Here is an 18,687-nt window from a genome sequence, read left to right on the forward strand (position 1 = left end):
TTGTGCTGTGAAAAAGTAAAGCAAGAGTCTTCACCATGAAAGCAGTGAGGCCCTGTCCCAGGCTGCCCAGAGAAGCTGTGGATGCCCCATCCCTGGAGGTGCCCAAGGCCAAGCTGGATGGGATTTGAGTAGCTCGGACTGGTGGGATGTATCCCTGCCCTTGGCAGGGGGTTGGGACTCAGTGGACTTTAATGTCCCTTCACACCCAAACCGTTATAGGATTCTATAAGATCACTTGGAAAAGTGCAGGGTGCATTTTTGTTATTTTGTTTACAAACATACAGGCAGCTCCCACCTCTATAAAATGATTTGTCTAGTGGAGGCCAATGTTTTATGCCAACAGGAGACTATGTACATGTTTTTCCGTGTAGAAATCCATGATTTTCCCCATGCAGTTTAGTCTTACAAGTGCCAGGGCTGGAACACGCGTGGCATAAAGAAAAGGGAGAAAGCTGCTTGGATTGCTCTGCCTGGACCCATCAAGTTTGGGGCTTTTTGAGCAGCATTTAAAAAAAAAAAAATCCTTTCCGTCATGTTTACATCTTGTAAAAATTCCAGATTCACGGTTCTTAATTTCTTCCTTTTGGAAAAAACTGCCATTGGATTTTTGGCACTGATAAGGGAAAAAAAAGATTCAAAGCCACATTATTGTGGAAATAATATGTATTCTTCCTGTGGGATCTTTCCTATCAGACAAAAGGATACATCTGCAGCCGCTCTGTTTGGGTGAGTGGGGCGATGGGACATCAGCACCTGAGACAATTCAGGTTTTGCTAGCCCCTGTATGTACAAATTTTGCTTTGCGTTTCCTACATCCATATTTTGTGCCTCATTTTCCAGCTGTGGAAGCTTATGCTTGAAAATTGAATGATATTGTCCATTTTGTTTCCTTGCTCCTGGCTGAACTCTTTGCATATGGGAGACTGTCTCAAAGTGAAATTGCCTTGAAATAATAAGCAAGGATTATACAGCTGACTTTGAGTTGAAAGAAGTGTGATTGGAAGCCTCTTTTGCTCCTTGCTATGTTAGTTGGAAACAGAGCCTTCTGCAAAGTGAAATTGTATGGCCTAAATGGTCAGTTTATAGCCACTTGTTCCTGCCTTTGTGTTTAGGCTTTGGCTTGAGCAGCTCTTCCGCTTTGGTTGTGTTTAGTGCTCTCCCTCACAGGGCACAAATCTGGGCTCTGTTTTGCTAGGCTGAATAAGCCATGCTCTGACACAGTCATGGAATAATGTAGCTTGGAAGAAACTTCTGGAGGTTGTCCAGTCCAGCTCTGTGCTCACAGCAAGTCCAACTAAACCAGGTTGCTGAGGCCCTTAGCAAGTCAGATGTTGAGGCTCTGCGAGGATGGAGAGCCCACAGGCTCTGCAGTGCCCTGCTCCGGTGTTTGACCGCCCTCGTGGGGAAATGTCTTTATTGTATTTAACTGCAATTTCCCTTGTCACAACTTCAGTCCGGTGCATCTCCTCCTGGCTGTTTTTCTGCTATGGCTTATTTGTACAATATTTGCTTCCTAAAGCATTAGCCCAGCCTTAGTTGCTACTTCTGGTGAAAATTCTTTCCAGAATTTCTCTTAACACACGGGTTTTTTTTGGTGCTGCGTCAGACAATGGATGAATGTTGGTAGCTCCAAATAATAGTCTACCAGTTTTATGGGATAATAAAAGTTCTTATAAAGCAAATGCTTAAAAAGAAAAAAAAAAAGTTAAGCATTTTTATTTCCTGGTACATATTTAAGGAAACCACAACAATGCTCTTTGCCAGTCTATAAAATATGTAGTGTTAGATCCAAAAGCCACTGAAGTGCATTGAAATAGAGATTTCAATCACTGCCTGTGGATTACAGTTCTCCCATTTTACTTAATCTAAGAAAAGTATCTGAGAGAAATCCCATCACTGAGGCTGCGATAGTAATAAATTACCCATCAAAGTGAGAAATGACTTGTGAATCATTGGGAGGCTTCACTTGAGTTGGAAATAAGAACGTGGCAATTATTTGCATGCAAGTTATATGTGTATGTCACGTTCTGTTCTGGGTTCTAGCCCAGTTTCTGTCACGAGCCTGCTGGAAATCCTTACTTCAGTCTTTTTATCACATTGTCTGTTTCCTTATCTGTTAAATGGCTGCAGTACATTTACGTTATTACTAACCTTGCTGAGGGATCTGTCAGGTGAAAAGCTCTGTATTTTGGTCATGTGCAGTGTGTTAGTAACTCAGAGTACTCTGCACAACTTCTGCGTAGTACTTTTCACCAGACGTAACGTGAAAGAGTTGAAAGGAAAGCACTGTTGAGAAGAGGGGGGCAGCATTAGCTCAAGCAGTCACGGGCAATCTCTTCCTGTGGTTACCAGACTTTTTTTTTCCCCATGCCCGCATGTGATGGCTTCTGCTTTTAGCATGTACAGTCAGAAAACAAGCGAGTTGTAGGCGCAGGCTTCACGGCTCAGTCTCACGGGTGCCGCTGCCGTCATGTTGGGCCTGCTCGGCGCTGTGACGGGCTCCTCACGGCCTGCCCGGCCTGGCTGCGCCATGTCCAGCAGCACACTGCATAGATGGCCTGGAGGCAGCCAATTCTCTGATTATTGATCAATGTGAACCACGTGTGTTTAGAAGGGTTACATACAGCCATCATCATCCTGCAGCCCTTCTTCTGGGCTGCCTTCTAGTTGTGGTGAAGCACACCTAACTCCATTAAACGGCTTGTGTAGTGCAGTTACGTTTTTCTTCATGTAAAGGCAAGGTTTTATAAATAGTCATTTAATTAACGTGCTGTTTGCGTTATCCTGCCAGGAGAGCTGTGCCTGTTGGTGCGTTTGTCTTTCATGTGCTACTCCCTAGAGGGTGCCATACGCCCGCTTTCTGCAGCCCTGCTCGCTCTGGAGCCGGGTGGCGGCGGTGGTTTTGTGGCAGTGCCAGGAGGGTGCTACCCTGAACGTCCTGCAATGCTGTGGGGCAAGACCCTGAGAAACGAGGTGGCTGAATGAGTTAAGCCTCTCGTGTAGTCACAACCACATACTGCTAAATGGGGAGTTTGTGCTGACTGTACTTAGTGCTGTTAATTAAGAATTGTTTGCGTCAGTCAAGGATACCTCCAGAAGGAAATACGTGCCGAAGTCTTCTGTCATTCGGAAACTGTGCTGAGCAGTTAGTGAAGTAAATGCTTCTTTCCCAGTTCACTAAGGAGTAGCTGGTGGAAAATAAAGAAATGTAAAAGCCTTTCGTGTCCTTCTAACACCGAGTCACCTTTGGCAAGACCCTTGGGCCTGCTCTGCCATGTATGGGACCTCATTGTTTCTGGTGTTTAACTGTTTTGAAGCAACATCTTGAAATACAATGCATGAATGTTTTTAAATGACTGTAAGCCCTCAGCTGGAAGGTGTGTTAGAAGGCTCTGAGGCTAGTCATAGCTTTCAGCATCCATGAGTGCATACGCTTTCTCTGAAATAAATGAGTGATCCCCTTATGCACTTCAAAGCTTTTTTTTTTCCCCTCAAAACGTATGGTAGCAGTAGTTCAGCCTAGCACTGCACTGCCTCTCTGCTCATCCGGATATGAAAACTTTGGGACATAACCATGCTGGAGGAGAGGATAGGGCAGCTCTTGAGGAGGGATCCACATAGTCCCCCACCTTCCACATGCAACCTGACAGGGGACAGGGACAAAGGTGTTGGCAACACTGCCACAAGGTTATTTGGCAGCATGGTATCCACCATGTCCCGCTGCTTGCTTTAGGGACCCAGTTGTTAGATGAAGCTCACTGAAAGGCTTCAGTTCCTATCATTCCTCAGGCATGAAGCATGAAAGGAGAGATGTGTTAACAACCAGTTTATTTCATCAAGCAGACTGCTGTAAAGACAGCCTCTTGGAGTATTTCGTATATCTGACCCAAGTCCTGATGCTGATTGCTCATGAGCTGGTTAGGATTCCACTGGTTGTTCGGAAGTATCCAAGCATGAAGAGGGACTTTCAAACTTGCGTGCATATTTTCGCTATGTTTTCCTTGCAATGCCTTTAAGAAAACAAATTCTGGAGACATGGACCTTTGATGTGTCTGAAGAAAATTCCCTTTGCTAGGAAGATAATGTCTGTCAGCTCCTTTTGTTTTGGGAGGGTGATGTGAGTGATAAATTATATCATGCTGAGAGATGTCAGTAGCTCACCAAAATTTCGTTGATCTTTGTATGCATCAAGATAGAGAATGTAATTTTGCTGTTGTAACGTGCTTGAAATGTTTGCCTGCTACTGCTGGACCTTTCCAGCAGTTCTGCTCTAACTGGGGGTCTCTGCGTGGAGTTGTGACAGCTGTCACCGCATTGCCTGTGTGTTGTTGGGAGCCATTTGCAATCTGTACCAGGAGGTGGTAGATGCAATAGTAACTCATGTAAGGTAGACTTGGAAAAAATTAAATACTTCTTCCCAGGAGAATAATTCATGCTTTAAAATGGCCTTAAATTTGATGACGTGTTCAAAGTACACAAAGAGAAAAATTAATGAAATAAAGAAGGCTTGTGGGAAGGAAACAAACTTTTAAAATTATGTGCTAAAGGGTTTTGAAAGAGGAGCGCATGAAACTATTTGGTAGTATCTTTAGAAAGTGTTGCAGTCTGCAGAAACAGAAGTGCAGGAATATTTTCACAAGAGACTTAAGCCAGTGCTTGGAAGACGAAGAGTTTACACTTCGCTGCAGACCTCCTGTCAGAGTCAGTTTACCTCTTCAGCCCTTGGCTGCCCGTTTGTAGAGCTGGCATCTCTTTCATGTGGAAGCTGAGCTTGGATGATGGATAGCTACTAGCTCAAGAATACAGATTCCCTTGACCTCTGCTTTCTTACCACAGACTTTACAAGACATGGCAAGTGTGACCCACTTCTGCTGTTGCACAGCTTTGCTGCTGCACAGACCCAGCCCTTGGAGCTGCCAAGGACTGGGTCACTGAAATCATCTGGTTTAAAATAACTCTCTTGCCTCTCCGTGTTTCAGTTATTTCTTTTTTAAATCAGGATTCCTCTAGTGGTCTGCTTCCCAGCCTGTTCTGTAAACTGTCATGCTGGTGTTACACGGCTACTTGAGCACAGCTGAAATGACTGGTGGTGAAGAATGGAGTGCGAATGGCAGCGGGTGGATTTGAATGGGGATATTCCTGAGCCCAGCCTTGTTGCCAAAGTCTTCAAAACGGGGAATTAAGGCCCTGCTTGCACAAAGGAGGATTTTGCTTCCCAAAGGGTTTCAGTGAATTCAGCTTCTGGATTAAAGTCCTAATTAACACAAAACGGTGCTTGATGTTTCACTGTAAGAGTAACTAATGCTGTTAATAGTTGCTGCATGAGCATGACGTATGCTGATGAGCATACCCCTCCATTTACAAAAATAAAATTTGATGGTGTGTGTGTTGCATGGGATGTCCAGGCATTTTTATTGGGCTGGGAAATTTCCCTTCCATGCTTTGTGAGATTTCCTTAAAACAGAAATGTTTGGTTTTTAGGTTCTTTGTTTCTTAACAGATTGGTGTTTTTTTCTTTTTTTTGATTCCCTGTGTGCATTAGCTAAGTTTTTGCAGTTCTTGAATTTTGCTCATGGCCTGAAAGGCCAGTTTTAGCTGCTTTTGGCTTGCGTAGTTTACTTGGTTTTGGATTAAGTCTCATTTTTCTTTGGTAAGAGATGCTATGCCAAGATTATATCATTCCTACTTGTATCTAATAATATCTTAATCCCCAAATAATTGTAATGAAGTCACTTGGACTGCTGGCAGGGAACAGTTTGATCCAAAGACCACTGAAATGAATGAGATTCTTCACTGGGAGTGAAGCAAAGCTTTGGGTCAAGCCCTAGGGTGCTATTCCATGTGCGTGTGCGTGTGTGTGTGTGTGAGTGCTGGAAACCAAAATTCATAAAAATCCCTGCCAGCTGAACCCTGGTGAGCAGAAGATGTCGTGCAGGCACACACAAGATGTGCTAGCAGCCCCAAGGTAGCAGAACAGTTGCCATAACAGCCAGCAACAGACATTATGCAGGAAGTCACCCAAGCCCGTATTGATGTTGCTGGAATTAGAGTAGGAATTCAGCTCTGCCAGCTGCCAAGTGCATCTTCTGTGTGGCCAAGGTATCAGCCTCAGTTCTGGAGCAGGCAGGGGACTGATGAAAATATAAACAATAACAGCAGCAGGCAGGATTGCGGATTCGGTGCAGAAATCACACAGCTGTGCCACTGTGCTCTTGTAATCGCATTAGAAAAGTCAAACTAATAAGCGTGATATGCGGCCTCCTCTGTAGGGCAGGCCGCCTATGGGCGCACACAGCGTTTCAGCACGTGAAGTCGGAGCCGTGCGGGTGGCCGAGCCAGTAGGTGCATTGGCAGAGCTGTGCGTGGGGTTGTGCCATGCCTACTGCTGCTCCTCGCCCTTTCTGAATGCACTCAAAGCAAGCTGCTGTAAAGCAGGGCAAGAAATAACAGCAATGGGCTTACTGCTTTTAAAGGACGTATTTAGTTTTCCTGGTGAATGCTTTAATTAAAATTGTGTCCTTTGCCAGAGTGCTAAGCAATTAAACTCTAATCAAACCCAGAAGAAAACATTTCCATGGAATGCTTTCAGTGCAGTTCCTGCCTGAGGTTGTAAGGAGGAGTGTTATTTACAGAGATTACATTAACTTGCATTATAAGGTTGCAAGGAAATTGATGACAAAGCTCTCGTGGCTTTCGTTAGGAATCAAAGCCTTCTGATGAAAAGTAAATATGTTTTTGGATGCACATATAATAAAGTTATACATATTAGCTTAAAAGCAGCTTCTCTGGAAGCTGTATTGGAAATTTAGTCTTCCCGATGTGTAGAAGAAACCCATTTTCTGTATATATTTTTAGTGTTAACTTCCTCTCGAGTGCTCTTACCTTACGCTATGCACCATTAGCCCGTGCTGGGTTTCCAGGTCAGCCGTGTGATTTCCGAGCACCTCTGAGTGCTGCTTGCATGGCTTGTCCAGCAGGAGCCAGAGCGGCTACTTGTTCCCACTGCCTGCCTGCAGCTGCCTGCATCCTGATGGGTAAAACACTGAAATGCTTTCCCCTTACCGTTCTTGGAAAGTCACCAGTGTCTCGTTCAGTGTGAGACCCTGTTAGCAGAGACCCCTCTCAACACAAGCCTCCTGTGTAGACGTAAAAATGTCTTACTCTGCAGAACAAATGCATGTGTGGGAACACGCAACAACTGCGCTATTGAAAGGCATTTCAGAACTGAACACTGCTGGTTCTCATAGAGCCACGGCTATTTTAACATGAGCTGGATGAAGCAGTCCAGATTTTTTTTTTCCACTAGCTACATTTAAAACTCAAATGAGCTTGCTGTGCTTCAGAAAATTGCAAGAAGTGAAAAGATTACAACCCAAATCCCTCAGTGAGCTTTAACATTTTTTAACATTTTTTAGCATCAAAAAACCCCTAAGCGAAGTATTTTAAAAACAGCAATGCTGCTAATGAGAACTAATAACTTTCCAGATGTTTGCTGTTATTTTGCTGCACATGACTTTTTTAAAAGGTATGTAAACTGATCCTGCCAGTTGTTGATGGTTGTGTGTGTAAGGAGCAGCTGGTCTGCTTGGACTCGGAATTTTCATACTTTTCAGTTCCGTGAAGCTGGAATCAGAGGAGGAGGCTTATTGTACAAGAGAGGGAGCACACTTTCTCGTGTGAATTCGGAAGCAGAGGGAGAGGGGGAGAGAGCAAAGGATCATAATACTGCGTGTGCTTCAGTTTCAGTGGATCAAATCTTTCCTCTATCTGCATCCAAGCTATTCGGTTGTGATCAGATGATCAGAGCTCAAGGAAGCGATTGGAGAGTGAGCTGGCTGCAGCTGCACTGTAGGCTGTTTTCAGGGACAAGGAGCCACTGTTTTTCAAACATAGCATAAACATAGAAGTTATTTTGTAGGCTTCAGGATGCAGATATGGGTTGTGCTGCCAGCATTGTTCTGCTTCAAGCCTTTCGTTCTGTGGTACAGAGGAACTGTCCACATATTTGTAGACGACGGCGACGAGAGGAGTTGTCACATGAAATCCTGCCACTGGATAGCGATGATGAAATGAGCAGACCCAGGACTCTCATCATAATGGTACAGTATACTTTAATCAGCAGAGAGAGTTGTCAGAATTATTATTACAGATGCTATGCCATTTATTTTCTTTGACTATGTAATCGGAGGGAGAGCGTTTGACAGGCTATTTGCAACTATAGATTATTCTCCTGGTGGATTTGCTGTCTCTGTGTTTGAGAAAACACGGCTGAAATGTTACTTTAATCTCTTGCTAAAGCTGCGAGCTACTCGTAGGCTCAAGTAACTGTTCTGTTTGTTTAATTTACTGATGGGTTTTGTTACTATCTGTGAGACGAGCAGCTTTGGAGCCTGTAGTGCAGTCGTGTTTTACTTCAGACTTGGAATTCCAAACAGCAGACAGCTTACAAAATGTTTACTAAGTCTGTTCATCATAAAAACAAAAACAAACCTGAAAGATAGACAAAACCCCTTTACTTTCACCCAGGATGCAGCTGGAATTTATATCGAGTTGTTTGCAGATCAGCTCCCATATGTCTTTGCTGCAAACTGTTTGCAGCAGCAAGATGTTTGCAGCTCACCACTTCCCGGCTTAGTGAGTTTCCTCAGTTCTGTAACAGAGGGGGGGCTCGAAAGCCTCTGTCTCCGAGAGTCATTTTCTCTCTGAATTAAAACTGATTTATTTTTATTTTGTGCTTGGAATATAATAAGCAGTATAGCTTTATGAGGAATAAGTGACGAGGTTGTTTTCATTACAAATCATTGCTTCAGCATGGAGAATGTGCTGACCACCTAGTTATTGCTCTTCCTTGCTGATCCACGCAGAATGAACTTCACCGTCTTGAACCATCTTGAAGCAGCTCAGGTCTGAGATGGCAGCGATTTAATACTGTGTGGCTCTTACTTGGTAAAAAAAAAAAAAATAAAAAAATATATACACACACACATATATATATATATATGTATTACCAAGACACTGCAGATAGTATTTTTGCCAGTTTGTCAGAGTGATCAGGTATAGCGTTTGAGTGATGGAAAATATTTTTGTTGTTTCTTTCTCCTCTCTATGAAGGATGCTATGATCAGGTCCAAAGCACATCCCCTGACACCTGGCTGTAATACAGAGCAGTAACTTAAACATAAGTGGGTGATGGTAACATTGGAGAATTTAGTAGCTGTCATGAGGTCTGGCAGCGGTTTGAATAGAGCATTACTGCCCACAGAGGCGTGTGTTGCAGTCATGGCAACTATAGTAGCTAGGATCCAATCCAAGCTGTGCTTTAATTATCAGCTGAGGGTATTATCCAGTGCAGGGGTTGTAGCTACTGGTCACAAGGACGGAGAGCGTGGATTTCATCATTGCAAAGCTGATGTTTAAGCATCTTTTGCTTTAAAATCCAGTATATGTAAAACAAACTTTTTTTCCACGTCTAATGGTTAAATAAACTACTTCAACAGCATTTAAACAAACAGTTGTCTCCCTCCCAGTAGTAGTTTCAAGCGAAATGACTTGAGAAAGATCTGGAAGAAATTGCAGCATGTCAGAATATGAATCATCTGTGCAACTTGCCTCATCCCTCGCTACAAAAGGGTGGGCTTGGGCAAAGTGGCAGCAAACAGCGCACCGCGCTCCCCATACCCAAACACGAGCTAGTGGTAGCCTGGGTTGTGGTTCTCTGCTGGCAAATCCTGCGAGTGGGGCTCTGAGAAGTGAGGCTTTACCAGGAGCTGTGGAAGCTTTCGGCAGCCCTGCAGAGATGCCCAGAGGGGGATGCCCAGAGGCGCAGAGCACAGCCAGGCGTCTGTCTGTCACCTGCTGCAGGGAGTGAGCTTTGGTCTCAAGCACCTCTGCCTGTGGTAGTAACTCCACGAAGGAACAGGACAGCAGCAGTTAATGCACTGGCGCTTATCCTGTCAGAGCTGCCCTTTCCCAGGAGATCCGTGGGATCCCTGTCTGCCCCAGCTCCTTGGAGAAGCGGAGGGAGAGCAGCCTGGCCCTGCCACAGGGCTGGCTTCGGCACGGCAGGTGCTGCAGGGGGAAGCTGCTGGGCAGCTTGGAAAAATGGTCGTCCCTCTTGCATCTTTCCTTGCAGTTCTGGATGGGTGTTACCACTATGTTTTTTTGTTTATAGACAGGCTAGAAGCAGTTAATTGCATAACTATTTAAAATAAATCCTCATTGAGCTTTGCAGGGAGGCATACCAGTGATGGGGAGAACTGGTGAGTTCAGAAGGAAGCGCTGCTTCAGAGCACTTTCGTGACAGGAATCGATGGTCCTAGTTCCACTAAAATTCGCGTGTTACTTGAATAAGCAGCATGATAAAGAGGACTGAAGGCTACTGCATCTTAATAAAGCACATGTTACAGTCCTAACCATTTTTTTTTTTCCCTTGGTCTGTTGTAGATCATTGAAGTTTATGTCTGGATAATACAGTGGAGACAGTTATGTAGACAAGTAGAAGAGTGTTTAGGTCAAAACATCATTATTCACGTTGTGCAGATGCCAGGAGCTAAGCTGATCCCAACTAGACCACTGAGCCCACAGGTCTGAGGGCAGGGGGTGATTGGGGTGCCCAAAGAAGAGAGGCCAAGAAGTCCCAGGGCGCAGAAGACCTGAAGCATCCTGATGTGCCGGGCTCCACTGCTGGGGCCTGCTGCGGGTGGGCTCCTGTCAGCTGCCGAGCTGGCGCTTGGTCTGTCTGCCTCCTTGGAGCTGCAGTGCCCCCGGGGGCGTGCTTCCTACTGGGGCTGTTAGGATTTAGTGTCGACCCTGGAAGATAAACTGGGCCTCCTTTATGAATGGATTTTTTAAGTCCCCAGCTCTGCTGCATGTTCTCACGAGTTTGTTTGCCCTGGGAGAGAAAAGTAAAATTTTAAATGTTGCCTTGACGTGGAAAGCAATCCTGAGGCTGCCTATACTAAAATACTTGCAGTAAGTGTATGGCACTACAGACGTGCCCCATCTTCCTTTATTAACTCTGAAATGGAACATCTGTGTAGGTTGTCCTAGGAATTGTGCCTTTAATGTTCATGTTTGCAAACATAACAAATGGAAAAAAAAAAAGGCGTTAGAGGAAGTCAGTTTGCAGTTCTGACATGAAAATATCTGGCCTGTAGGTATGGTTTAAAAAAAAAAAAAAAAGCAACATCCTTTTTTACACTTCTAGTTGCTTATCCCGTGCCATATGAATTAAGGCTGTTTGTGCCCTTCACTTCTGAGCGTGCTGTGCTCGCCTGTGGCTCTGCCGCTCCCGCAGCCGGGAGGAGCGGTAAGCCCCCCAAAACACACCTCCCTGCAGAGTCAGGCCCAGCAAGGCAGCCCTCCAAGGAGCTGCGGGCTGGAAAAGGGAGAAGGTCCCAGTACAGCTTGCAGCTATCGCTTATCAACCGCCTCATAAGCACTGTATGAAAACTGTAGGTGTTGCAGCAGGCATGTCCAGCATCCTTACTGAAAACGAAGACTGATGTCTTTGTTCACTGATTATTTTTTTTTGCTTTTCCAGTTTGCTGGTTTAGAAAACTGGTATTTATCCTTGGGTAAGGCAGATTAGTACTCTGACTGGATCCACAGAACAGTGGAGAGACGTAAAAAAGACAGAACTGGAAAACATCTGTCAATGTGTCATCTTCTGGACAGAATCCTGGGAGCTATCAGAAACAAGCAATATAAGTATTCAGCAGCCATTAGCTAGATGTAGAAGTTGAATATTTGCAGCGAATAGACCATCTTGTTATTTGTTATTTATCAAAAAAAAAAAAGTCCATGAGGTAGTTAGGTTTGAGATATTAAAAACCTGTGCAGAGTATATGCAAATGACTACATGCTGTTTTTTGTTTTTGTTTTTGGGGGGGGGGGGGGGAAGGAAGGGGAAGATACCTGAAGAAATAAAATTTAGTTCTTGGGGTTATGCAGAACTGTTTGGAGAGGGAGTGCTAACACTTAGATGACACTTTGCATTTGGAGCTGGTGACTGGAACAGAAGTTGAGCTTTATCTACTAGGTCACTGATTGTTTTCTTTTCACATGATTTATTATGAACTTTGGCAGCTGAGATTCATGTGGAAGATAAGAGCAGAGCATGATACTTGAGGGTACGATTTTCCCCCTCCCTTGGTACCCAGCTACAGGAACACATGGTAAAATGTTTCACGTTTTGAACAAAATGTCATAACTCAAAGTGACATGTTACCTTGAGCTCAGCAACAGCGAGGTGATGCTACTACCCTCTCTATTTAATTTGTCATCTCTGAAAAGAGACAACTTGCAGAGGTTTTCTCTCTTCGTTCCAGTTACGCAGGAAGTATAAGAACCTTCCCTGTTACACAGACACAGGTTAGCTTCTCTGCTCTCGTGTACAGGCAGAGCTGGGGCACTATCAGAGCTGCTTCTTGTGTCACTTTGTAAATGGAGGCTTAGTCTTGTGGTCTAGCAGTAGGAAAGATAAAAGTATGGCTTTAAGATATTTTCCTGACAAACCTCTCATCTAATACTTAAATATACCTCCAGACTTGTTCCTTAAGCTTTGTTGCTCAATGTGCATTAACTTCCTTTCTGGTTTAAATAGTTTCATACTTTGTTTCTCCTCTGCATGCATTTACCTAACTGAAATTTGCACCACACGCACACTCAGTACCATCAGTAGATGGCGTTTCTAGGAATCATTTTGAGACCTCCCACTCATGACTTACTGATTTTATGGGTAGGGGCATGTTGCAGAGTGTCTCCAAATGGGGAGGGCTGGCAGTGGATGTGGAGGGCAGTGTTAGGTTTAACTCTGTAAAGAGGAGCCATGTCTTAGAGGAGGGGAGTGTCTGTGAAAAGACAGATTATCCAGGGCTGGAAAGTTCAAAAGAAATACTCATTCACATCTCTCAGCTCAAGTGAGAAGCTTCAATGTAAAATAAGTTTATTGTTATTTAAAATATATATTTGTCTTTAATCAACATCCACATTGGCACTTGACCTCAATAGGAACAGACACAGGTCTGTATTTGAATAAATGAATAATGTTCAAATGCAAAGAGAGGAAAAATGTAAAGTGATGCACAAAATGCAATTCTACTTCAAAAAGCCATTTTTGCAACTGCTGCTGTGGTCTTTGAGACTTCTTTCTTGTGTCTGATGCTCTATAGGCCTGCTGGAAAGTCCCTAGCAATGAACTTTTCCCTTCAGAGGATCTGCACCGGTGGAGGTTGGTGGGGCTCAGCATTATAATCAGCAGGATGGTACAGAAGGGATGGTGCCCACCTCACTTCTTCAGAGCAGTGTGGGCTCTGCTGTGCTACAAGACATTTGGTTTGGTTTTGGCTTTTACCAGTTTAAGCAGCAGATATAGTTTCTTAAACACAGATGAGAATGAGCCCAAAATGGGGATTCATTTTCATATTTAAGATCATTGCAGTAACAGTTGAAGTATGCGTCTGACTGAAAAAGAGATGGCATAAAACCAGTCTTTTTCAGTGGAGCAAATCTTCTCCATCTGACTTCAATACGATTAGATCTGTGAATTGAGCAACAGTGTTTTATATTGCTTTCACTTCTTATTAATGTTGAAGTAATGTGTATAGCATGATAGTATGTGGAATTAAATTATTATGAATCTGTGAACTGAGTTTGACAGCTTGTGAAGTCTGTGGATTCAAAACAATAAAGCAGGTGGTGAAAATATGCTCCACAGAAGAGGAATTTTTTTATTTATTTATTTTTTACTAGGAAGGGTAGAGTGTAATTCAAAAGAACATAGAAAAGTCTCTGTCGGTCGCAGTCGCTGGGAGTGCTTCATGAAAGCTTTGTGGTTTTATGCAGTTGAGATGTGTGCTCAAAATGCTTCTTGGGAATGAAGATGATTGACCTGTAGAAAGCTAAAGTAACTTGATTAAGGCCAAAATGGAAAAGAGGGAAACTTTAAAAAACAAGCAAACAAAACACCTTCAGGCTTTGGCCATCTGCAGCCATACTGCTTCGCCTACTAAGCACATTTATAAGCAAATCTATGCATCCACATGCTTGATCTGCTGCAGTTGGCAGCTTTGTCTACAGTGCTCTGTCTGCCATTCTGCCTGGCTGTGGTTCTGATGGGCTGAAGCAAATGCCAGCTTTCTGCTTTCCTTGAGTGTTTTGCTCTTTGGGTCTTCCTCCGTGCCTTTTTGTTGATGTTGAAGTATTTCCATCTTATAAAGGAAGAGTTAGGAACAGAATCCCAGTGATCTGACAGGCCTGGGATTCTGGAATTGGGTGAGCTATGGTTGTAGAAATCTTACATGGTACATGATGTAAATAGGTTGAAATTATACCCAATCAGCCCTGTGTACAAATCTTAAGTTTGCTTGCTTTCTTGTGTTTATTGCAATATTAAATACATTTATCATGGAATAGGCAGTAAGGAAAAGAGAAAAATCTGTGTAATAATAAAGAGTGAACATAGATTTAAATGCCAAGCACTAGGCGCAGGATGAGCAATCAAAAATAACCACAATAATATCTCTGAAGTTCTGGAAACTCGAGGTAGTGCTTTGAAATGTATTTCTTGTTCAGAAACACAGAAGGCAGCGGAGGTTTTCTGTTTCATACTGTCAGTATATGGTATAGTGTTCAGCAGAAATGCAGAATATATTAAATAAGCATTTTTGTATCTGTGACCGGCAGCGTGTAGGTCTACTTTCAGAGGTATTCTCTTTTTGTGTGCACCTTGGGCTGCACAAGTAGGTCCAGGCTTGTGTCTTAGTTGAAATCATTCGGTGTTTCACCTCCCACGGCAGGTCTGGGGCTGCTGACCCTGGGGTGGGCGAGGGGAGCACAGTCGTGGCTGGTGGGAGAGAAGTGGCTCGGAGATAGGGGGAGAGAAGCCAAGGGGAAAGTGCTCTTTCCCCCCATCTGAAATGAATTAGGCACATTGCTGTTAAACTTGGGTGAGATTTGATCTTTGAGGGCGAGCAACCCCGCTGGATGTTGACAAATGAAGGTATTCCAACCGACAGCGCTTTTTCCTTTCTCCCTGTTGTTACCAAGAGGTTTGTTTTTTGCTTTGCAGTGAGTATTGGTTCCTCCTACTGATGCTAATTCCTGCTTCCTTCCCAAAGTGGAAGTTGTCTTCTGCTTTGACCGCAGGAAAAATGCAATCCGTCCACCTCCTGGTGAAATTGTAAATCTCAATAGAGTTTGGCAGAACTGTTCCTGATATTTCTCACTCTTACAGTTTTTCTTTTTTACACCAGTAAGCTTAATGCCGATGGTCTAAACCCAGTATAAATAAACCAGGATTCCAGTTCAGCCCATTCAGACACAAGCATTATGCAAAGTTGCGTTGCTCATTAGAGACCAAGAGATGTATCTATCAGCCTTTATCTGTTTCATAGAGATATATGCATATATTATTCCATATATCAGAATTGTTTGGTTTCCATGTATGTAGAAAGTTCCCATTGCTCCGTAGCCTCTCTGGCAACCTGTGGCCAGCAAGGTGGGGTGACGTGGCTTGGTACAACAGGAGTCTTTTCTCTTCCCTTTCCCTAGTACCAGCTCCTGAGTTGTTCCGCTTCAAACAGAAAGCCTGTGTGGCTGCTGACAGGGCCAGAGCTGTGTCAGAAAGACAAACTGAGGAATATGTACTATGAGCACATCTGTGCTTTAAAATCAAGTGTGATTACTGTATGTGCTGTAAAACCTAGTCTGCTGCTTTGCATCCCAAGAGAGTTGCCACCTGATTTCTAAGAACTCTCAAGAGATTCTGACTTCTAGGTTACATTTCCTGTATCATTTCGTCCTTTTGACGAAAGGCACGGCCCCTTTTTGACTATTGGGTGACTACTGTCGGACTGTGGGTGCATACAGATGACTTCCAGGTCACGATACCTCCTGCAGCTTAAGGGTAACTGCACAAACACAGGTGAATGGTTTTGCTCTTCCCTTAACCAAAGGTTATAAGGTACATAAAGGCAGAACACAGGATTTCATTACTAAGGCTAAGCAGAATTTCAGTGTATTTAATCCTTTGAGCTGGCACTAATTGGCAGCTCTGTCTTTGTGAGTATGTGAAACAAGAAATGAAGTCTCTGCCAAGGTGCTCAAGTAACTGAATTATTGCTCACTGCAGCGCTGTTGCTTCAGGAACACAGAAGCAGGCACGGTGTCATCAAAGTGTCTGGAGCTAAGGAAAGTGGAGTGTCTGCGAAATACAGGAGCGGTTTCTGGTCTTCTAGCTTTTGAATCACTTCCTCTGAATAACCAAGTCTGTAACCTGAATTATTGCGTGGAGAGAGGAGTGCCATCGTAGAGAAAGGGTTAGAATTCAGCATCAAAAAACACGTCACTATTTAATACTTGAGGATGTTTTGGGTGGCAAGGGGCTGGCATCATCATTGGGCACTATTCCATGTCCAGTCCAGCCTAGGCTGGCTCAGACCATGGACCATGACCTCCTCTTCCGAGGTGGGGTAACCGTGCACATGCAGACACGTCCCCAGTCAGAACGAAGCTCAGCACACTGGTTCCCTCATTGTTCTGAGGGTCACTTATTTCTTCTCCACTGGGACTCTTATTTTAGACATAGGGACCTGCATAAATAAATGCATATTATAAAAATTGTACTTTTTGCTTCCTGTTAAATTGGTGCCTCTTCAGAACAAAATGTTATGTTCTGTCTGAACAGAAAGAATGTGTGCAATATCTTACTTTTACAATTGCAGTCTGTTAATAATTATTGCCAATTTGTGGTTAGCTTAAAACATAATAGAATCTGTGTGTGTGGTTTGCAATGAAAAATAGCCATTGTAATGTTTGTCAGACTTCTTTATGCCTCAGGGATCACTCTGAATACAGTGTATGGAACCAATTGAAGTGAATACTTCATGCCTTTGGTGTTTGTTTTTCCTTATTTCTCGTCTGTCAACTGCTGTGCTGATTTTCTTTTTATTAGTATTGATACATGCTTAAAGATGAGACAGCCACATTGAGTTCTTGGTTTCACATGTGTAAATCCAGCAGGATAAATTTTTGACTTAATGCAGTAAAACAGAAAAACAGATCAGAAGTATAACTCTGCTGCCCTCCCCCCCCCCCCTTTTTTTTTTTTTTTTTTTTTTAAGAAATCAGAGAGTAGAAAATGTGTGTGGCCTTGGCCTTGCTGGATCAATCAGTGATGAGCTATGAAACTAGTATGCTGGGAGTTAAACATCTTGGCATCATCACCGACAACTTTTCTTTGGCATCTCAATGCAATTTCGGTGCTACCTTGATGCTTTCAGCAGGCTGCGACTTACATGCTAAAATTAGATCTTTCAGAGCGTAAACCGTAACAGTGGGGAGATTAATTACTGACGTGTGAATTCCTGGAACCAGACACGCCACTCTCCTTCTGAGAGGTTTCTTCCATCAGTGAATTATGTGCAAAGGTACTACAGCTCGCTGTGTAGCAGGTCTGATCTTAATGGAATTACGAAGGCAGACAATTTCTTAGGAGAAACTTTGCCTGGAAGCGTGCCTATATTTTCTCACTTTTGGCTACCTGGGGCTTGAATGTGAAGAATACAAATGGTGCTCACGCAGCCAATCTCCATTTCTTTTTTCCCAGTGCCTTAGCTCTGTCTGTCCTTACCCCGTTCTCCCACGTGCTTGAGGAGCCTTTCCTCATCTCCCTCGAGCTGCCTGGAAGTGCAGGCCACGTCCAGCTGCCTCTGCGGTCTCGCCAGCTGGCGCTCAGGCCTGGATGTGCTCAGCCAGGCCGTGACTGCTTGGGTTATTTGCAGTGCCTGAGCTCCTCCAGCTATTGACCACCATTAGCTCTTCGGTTTTAAGCAGGGAGATGAGGCACAGCCCTTCCGGAGGCGCAGCCATCTGTAGGGTTAGCTGAACGCTTGTTTGTGGCCAGGAGTGCCCAGCTTCCTCGGCCTCGTGGTCTTGCTGCTGGGTTTCCTTTTGTCTTTTGGTTGACCTGATGCGAATGAAGCCCAGGCCCTTGTTGGCCATCTCAGCTCCCAGGTGTGCCCATAGCGCATCCTTTGCATGGCTGTGAGCAGCACACGTGCGGAGGGTGCAGGGAGAGTCATCCTGACCTCCATGCTGGTCAGTCTCGGGGGAAACATTTCCTGTTTCTGTGCAGACTTTTAATGAATAAATTTTCCAGCATTTGAGATACATGTTGTAATTTGTTGGTCATGGTGTGGCTTGCCCTCCTAAAAGGGGCAGCTTGCCCCTTTTTTCAGGTAATCTCTGTTTCTGCTGGCAGTGAGGCAAAGCTGTCGGTGAGAAAGGACTGGTGAGCGGAGTGTTCACGTGGCCATCACCTGCTGCTGTTCAGAAAGCCTCCGGCGGTATGCCCCTGACTTCCTTGGGCACCTGTGCAAGCACAGAAAGCCTCAGCGTGATGTTCAGAAGTAGAAGGAAAACTCATGAACGTGGTTTGAACTGAAGAAGTGTTTGGAAATAACAGACATGCTTCTTAGCGTGTGCTTCATTTCATATAAAAATTAGAAGTGAATCCTGCCTAAGCTGGGTACCAATATGTTTGTCTTCCTTTATTGAATCTAAGAGAAACTGTAAATACTGGTTAATAAAATGGAGCTCTAAGACATTTTTGCATTATAAAAAAGTCTGTTCTTGAAGAATACACCAAAGCGGACCTGCCCACATGAAATGTCTGGGAGATGAGTT

The 18,687-nt window shown here is 44.0% G+C and overlaps 1 protein-coding gene across 9 annotated transcripts in view; it reads left to right on the forward strand.

Annotated features, from left to right (window-relative positions):
• The window catches only part of DOCK10 (dedicator of cytokinesis 10), a 152,052-nt gene that overhangs the window by 15,763 nt on the left and 117,602 nt on the right, over window positions 1-18,687 (forward strand). For 3 of the 9 annotated variants that reach the window (XM_083848551.1, XM_083848555.1, XM_083848556.1), the window contains exon 1: window positions 7,053-8,099. The exons of 4 other annotated variants lie outside the window; for them this stretch is intronic. In XM_083848551.1, coding sequence (XP_083704677.1) covers window positions 7,935-8,099 — 165 coding nt within the window. In that variant the 5' untranslated portion in view covers window positions 7,053-7,934. Of the gene's footprint in view, window positions 1-7,052; window positions 8,100-18,687 lie in introns of those variants that run through there. 2 more of the 9 variants (XM_083848549.1, XM_083848554.1) reach the window with 1 other exon arrangement.

This window comes from Anser anser (genome assembly GCF_964211835.1).
Source record: "Anser anser genome assembly, chromosome: 9".
Lineage (NCBI taxonomy): Eukaryota > Metazoa > Chordata > Aves > Anseriformes > Anatidae > Anser > Anser anser.